At 54.6% G+C, this 6,000-nt stretch overlaps 1 protein-coding gene across 4 annotated transcripts in view; it reads left to right on the top strand.

The window, feature by feature from the left end:
- STIM1 (stromal interaction molecule 1) overlaps positions 1–6,000 on the top strand; it is a 56,744-nt gene continuing 50,744 nt past the window's right edge. For 3 of the 4 annotated variants that reach the window (XM_087895662.1, XM_060682683.2, XM_087895660.1), the window contains exon 1: positions 71–375. In XM_087895662.1, coding sequence (XP_087751788.1) covers positions 264–375 — 112 coding nt within the window. In that variant the 5' untranslated portion in view covers positions 71–263. Of the gene's footprint in view, positions 376–6,000 lie in introns of all 4 variants that reach the window. The other variant, XM_087895664.1, reaches the window with a different exon arrangement.

Here is a 6,000-nt window from a genome sequence, read left to right as displayed (position 1 = left end):
GCCGAAGGGGCGGGCCCGGCCACGCCCCTGGCGCCTGCCCGGACTTGGTGCGCGAGCGCCGGGCGGGAGAGACCATTCGGCGCCGCGGGGGGAGGAGGAGGAGGGGACGGACCACGCGGGCGGGCGGGCGGGGGAGCGCGGCGGAGGGCGCGCCGCTTCCGGGAGGGGCTCGCCTGAGCCGGAGCTGCACCGGACGCGCTGCCACCTGCCGCCCCGAGGCCGGGCCGGGCCTGCCGATGCGGGAGCGGAGGTGACCCGGCGACATGGCGCTGTGGGGCCGCATCGCCCTCGGGCTGCTCTGCGGCCTCGTCCTGCCGCCGCCGGGCCCCGCGGAGGGACCCCCCGGAGCCGCCCTGGACGAGGCCACGCTGGAAGGTGAGGGGGGGGGCCGGGAGGGGGAGGGGGAGGGGTCTCCGGAGCCTTTCGGTGGGGGGGGGGGCAGCGGGGACTTCGGGACTGGACTCCAGCGCCCATCATCCCCTCCCTCCTTCCATGCGGGACTCCCAAGCCCAGAAGCCCCCGACTCGGGACGGGCTGCGCTGCCCAGGACCCCCCGTGGCGGAGGAGGCTGCTGGGGGCGTCTGGCTGAGGGTCTCGTGGCGGGGGGGGGGGAGAGGGGGAGGAAGCGGCTGCTGCGGTGGGCGGTGGAAGAGCCGCTGGGCTGCCTTGCTCCGCTTGCATTAATTGCCCCGCCTGCCTTCCCTCCCTCCCTCCTTTCCTTTCCTTTCCTTCCTTCCTTCCTTCCTTGCGGCTGCGTCAGGTGCATCGCCGGGGGGGGCCCGGGGGGAGGAGGCGGGGGGGGTCCCTGCCCCCCCTTCGCAGATGCCTCCGCCGCCGCCGCCGCCACCTGCGCTCCGCCCGGCCCGAGTCGGCGCTCGCAATGGCCGCGGGAAAGTCCGGTGCCGCCGTCCGATCTCTCGCTCGCTCGCTCGCCTGGAGCGCTGCGCCTTCCCCGCCGGCCGCCTCCCGCGACCAAGGCCGCTTTTCTGGGGGGTCGTTTCTATCCTGGAGCCCTTTTCGCTCCCTGCAGGGAAGCTTCCCTCGAGGCTGCGGGCGGAGCTCCTGCTGGGCAAGAGGAGAAGTTGCCCCTGTGGAAAGGTCTTGGGCCCGGGAAAGAAAGAAAGAAAGAGAGACAGAGAGAGAGAGAGAGAGAAAAGAAAGAAAGAAACAAAGAAAAAAAGAAAGAAAAAAAGAAAGAAAAAAGAAAGAAACAGAGAGAGAGAGAAAGAGAGAGAGAAAGAAAGAAAGAAAGAAAAAAGAAAGAAACAGAGAGAGAAAGAGAGAGAAGAAAGAAAGAAAGAAAGAAAAAAGAAAGAAACAGAGAGAGAGAGGGAGGGAGGGAGGGAGGCTGCTGCTGAGGGGCTCTGGGCGTTTGGAGGAGCAGGTGCCGGCCGCCTTTGGGGGGAGTTGGCTGGCCAGGCCCGGCCCTGCAGCACCCAAGGGTTGCTCGGTGGCTGCCTTGGCGCCTGGCAGCCCTTGCAGGAGAGAGAGAGAGAGAGAGCCCCGGGAGGCAGGCTCTGCAGGAGGGGGAGATGGGCTGTCTTGTGGCCTGCCTGCCCTTGGACTGAGCCCCTGGTGTGGGTAGTCGTGGTGGGCAAGGGACGCAGAAGGCCCCCTGGCCATCAGGTTCCCGTCAGGTTCGTCAGGCAGAAGCAGGAAAGCCCGGCTGGATCCAGGCTGGGAAACAGAGGTTACTTCAGCAAGAGGGCTCCAAACGTGGCAGCTTTCAAACTTCAGCTCCCAGAATTCCTCAGCCAGCCAGAGTCCCTGAGCCTTAGAAGTTGCCAACTTTGGAGACCCCCGTTTTAAGCCCGCTGGTGGGGCTGTGTCTTCACTGCGGCCACACAGAGACCATCCAGCTGGGATTCCTTCATTGAATTGACCTGCCTGCTTTCCGGCAAGCGGTGGGGCTCCAAGGCTCAGACCGTCTTCAGAGCACGGTTAGAGGAACGTGGCATAAGACAGAGCTGCCCTTGCCAAGGCAGAGCAGGAATCCAAACACCTTTCTCTGCCAAGGAAGGATAATGGAGAGGAAGCGGGCCAAGCCTAACCCCTCTTGGCAGGGAGTGCCACGGAGGTGGCTCGTCCGTGGGTTCCCACCAGGCGGGCTTCGGGACTTAAGCGCGTGGCTTCTCCTGCTGATCTGAAGCTGGACAGGCTCACCTATCACTGTGAAGTTGTATGTGTTGTTAGCCACCATTTGGCAGTGCCCCAGAGTTCGCTGGAATTTATTTATTTATTTATTTATTGGTTCGATTTATATGCCGCCCTTCTCCGGAGACTCAGGGCGGCTTACAATGCGTTAAGCAATAGCCTTCATACTTTTGTATACACCTGTTTAGTAGGGCTTTCGGGCCCCCCCAAGCGGTGTTCTTTTTTATACAAAGTCAGCTTATTGCCCCCACAATCCGGGTCCTCATTTTACCTACCTCTGAAAGGATGGAAGGCTGAGTCAACCTTGAGCCTGGTGAGATTCGAACTTGCAGTAATTGCAGGCAGCTGGTGCTACTTAACAGCACTTTAGTCTGCTGCGCCACCAAGGCTGTGGTGAGAATTGTTTTAACATGGGAATTGTGCACCTCCTATAACCAGGCCAGCAAATTATAGAACATGGAACCCTAGAGCTGGAAGGGACCTTGGAGGTCCTCTAGTCCAACCCCCTGCTCAAGGAAGCAGACCTTATACAGGTAGTCCTAGACTTAGGACCACAACTGAGCCCAAAAATTCTGTTGCTAAGCCAGACAGTTGTTAGGTGAGTTCTGTCCCATTTTACAACCTTTCTTGCCACCGTTGTTAAGGGAATCGGTGCAGATGTTAAGTTAGGAACACAGTTGTTTACTAAATCTGGCTTCCCCGTTGAGTTTGCTGGTTGGAAGCTCGCAAAAGGGAATTGCATGACCCCAGGATGTTGCGGCCGTCATAACTACATGCCATTCGCCAAGCACCCAGCAATGACTGGCTCAGGGAGTCTGGGGATTGAAACCCATAAGTCACAAAGAGGCCATAGTTCCCCACCTGCGATACGGAATCAGACCTCAGGCAACACTTGTGAAGGCACCATTGGGGGAGAAGCCCTTCATTTCTTTCTGGAATGAAGAACCGTTAGCTTGGCCAGCCTTAAGAGCAGCCCAAACAAGAGCTGTAAGTGACAAAAATCTCAAGAATCTGTAAAATCCTGACTGGTTCTGATATTTTGGCTTCCGTCTCAGCTTTCTGGAGTTGGTGGTGCCACATCTGAGTGACGGAAGGAGGATTGTGAATGGCTGCCTGTGTCTTTTGGGGATCTAACTTCTCTAAATTGTTAATTCTGGGCTATTAAAAGTCACCCCCGTCATCTGGGTGGTACCCACAATGTAGATAGGTCTGCTTGTTCAAATGTATGCAAATCCATGGAAATTTAGGCTGTAGTCTTGTACCCGTTTAGCTGGGAGTAAGCTCCCTTGGTAATTCTGTACGTATCTAGAATTCTGCTATAGTGTCTTTCTTTCTTTCTTTCTTTCTTTCTTTCTTTCTTTCTTTCTTTCTTTCTTTCTTTCTTTCTTTCTTTCTTTCTTTCTTTCTTTCTTTCCTTCCTCCCTCCCTCCCTCCCTCCCTCCCTCCCTCCCTCCCTCCCTTCTCTCTCTCTGTCTTTCTTCCTTTCTTCCTTCCTTTATTCTTTCACGTTTGTTTTATATGTTGCACATCTCACTACAGGTAGTCCTTGACTTCCAATCACAATTGAGCCGAAAATTTCTGATGCTAAGGGAGACAGTTGTTAAGTGAGTTTTGCCCTATTTTACAACCTTTCTTGCCATGGCTGTTAAGTGAATCACTGCAATTTTTTTTTTTTTAAATTTGATTTATATGCCACCCTTCTCCGGAGACTCAGGGCGGCTTACAATGCGTTAAGTTAGTAACATGGTTGTTAAGTGAATCTGGCTTCCCCATTGACTTTGCCTGTCAGAAAGTCGCAAAAGGGATCAGTTGACGCTGGGACTCTGTAACTGTCATAAATATGAACCACTTGCCGAGTGTCTGAATTTTGATCACGTGACAACAGGGATGCTGCAATGGTCGTAAGTATGAAAAACAGTCATAAGTCACAATTTTCAGTACCGTTGCAGCTTCGAAAGGTCACTAAATGAGCTGTTGTGTCAAGTGCCATAAATGATAATATGGAAGAATTAAAAGGTTAAAAGCCTTGAAGGCTTTGGGCGTTAAAGTTAAAACATTAAAATTCACCACAGATGGAAAGACCCCCAGGAGCCCTTGCAGGGCTTAGCCAGTTTCTGCCTTTTAGGGGTCACGTTGTACCTCCTGCCTGGATCCCCTGTTAATCAAGTAACAGCTGAGCTCGGAAGGACCCCCCCACCTCGCCCGCCCCCCAGCAACCTTTTATGCTGGAGAGAACAGCCTCCTCCCCAAGGACGGGCGAGTCACAGTCTGCTGACGTCCCAAATCCTCCAAACAGCTTCAGGGCAAATTTTATTCTATCTAATCTAGAACGGATTCTCTTTCAAGAAAAGTGCGGATCGTGTTTCACTGCACAACAGGAGAACGTTACAGCCGCGTCTCGGTGGGGCTCTGCTCTCCAAATTCAGAGGAGCCCCCGTCCACCCACCCACCCACCCACCCCCGGCCATCTCGGATCTGAATTAGGCCACTTCCTGCGGAGCTCTCTTGGCAGGCTTTGGGGGAGATTAAGTCAGCCTTTTATTTCATGAGTAGTAACTCCAGTGTGGAAGATCGGCACCGGGTGCCAAACGTCGTTTATTGGGGAGCGTGGAAAAGTTGAAGACCCTTTGGTCGCCAGGGTCAGTAGCTCAGCACGGAGTAGAGTTCAGTAATTTCTGTCCCAAAGGTGCCTTTTCAAGAGGCAACTGGGCTTCCTGGTTTTTCTTTGAAGGCGTTTCACTTCTCATCCAAGAAGCTTCTTCAGCTCTGACTGGAGGGTGGGGAAGGGAGGGGTTGATATTCTTTGCAGAGCCGAAGAAGCTTCCTGGATGAGAAGCGAAATGCCTGCAAAGAAAAACCAGAAATTCCAATTGCCTCTTGAAAAAAACACTTTTGGGGACAACTGTGACCTGGAGGACGGAGAACCTCCAGAGACATTCAGTAATTTATGTACAGGTACTCCTTGATTTACGACCACAATGAAGCCCAAAATTTATGTTGCTACGTGAGACACCTCTTAAGTCAGTTTTGCCCCATTTTACGACTTTTCTAGCCACATTTCTTAAGTGAATCACCGCAGTTGCTAAGCTTGTCACATGGTCGTTAAGTGAATCTGGCTTCTGCATTGACTTTGCTTGTCAGAAGGTCACAAAAGGGGATCACGTGACCCCGGGGCACTGCGACCGTCATAAGTGTGAGTCAGTTGTCAAGCATCCAAATGTAAATCATGGGGACGCTGCAATGGTCATAAGTGTGAAACATAGCCATGGCTTGCTTTTTTTCAGTGCCGTTGTAACGGTCACTAAAGGGACGGTTGTAAGTCCAGGACTGCCTGTATCTGTTCCCAAGGCCGGCCAGGTCAGGATCACCCCCCCCTCTCCAAATGAATTACGCCAGCCTCCTCCTGCTTGGACCACCAGAGACGTCTCTGGGTCAAGGTGACTTCCAGACGCCCATCTGCTCCTTCAGAAGGAACTTAATCCGGCCAATTTCCTCTTCGCCAACTGCTCCCGTGTCTTGTTGGGATTGAGTTTCGGCTTGTTCATCCTTGTCCAGCCCGTGTGAGGACTTAAGGACTGGTCAAGGTGGCGAAAAAGAGCCCTGAGCCCCTCCCCTCAGAGCCTGGGAAGCAGCCTCAGGGACCGTCCCGTGGGGCCTGGCAGGACAGTGGCCAGGGGGCTTTGCCGGGGCTGCTTCTGGCTCCACAGACGGAGGCAGACCCTCTGGGCGTGGCTGGAGAGGAAGGAGCAGGACCGTTGCAAGCACAGGGCAGGGCCCAGCCTGGCTGGATGCTCTGGAAAGGCGGCCCTGCTGATGGCACGAAGGGGATATTGGCTACTCAGGGTT

Source organism: Pantherophis guttatus, chromosome 5, assembly GCF_059756535.1.
Source record: "Pantherophis guttatus breed Tessera chromosome 5, ASM5975653v1, whole genome shotgun sequence".
Classification (NCBI taxonomy): Eukaryota; Metazoa; Chordata; class Lepidosauria; order Squamata; family Colubridae; genus Pantherophis; species Pantherophis guttatus.
This window is presented reverse-complemented; position numbering and strand designations above follow the sequence as displayed.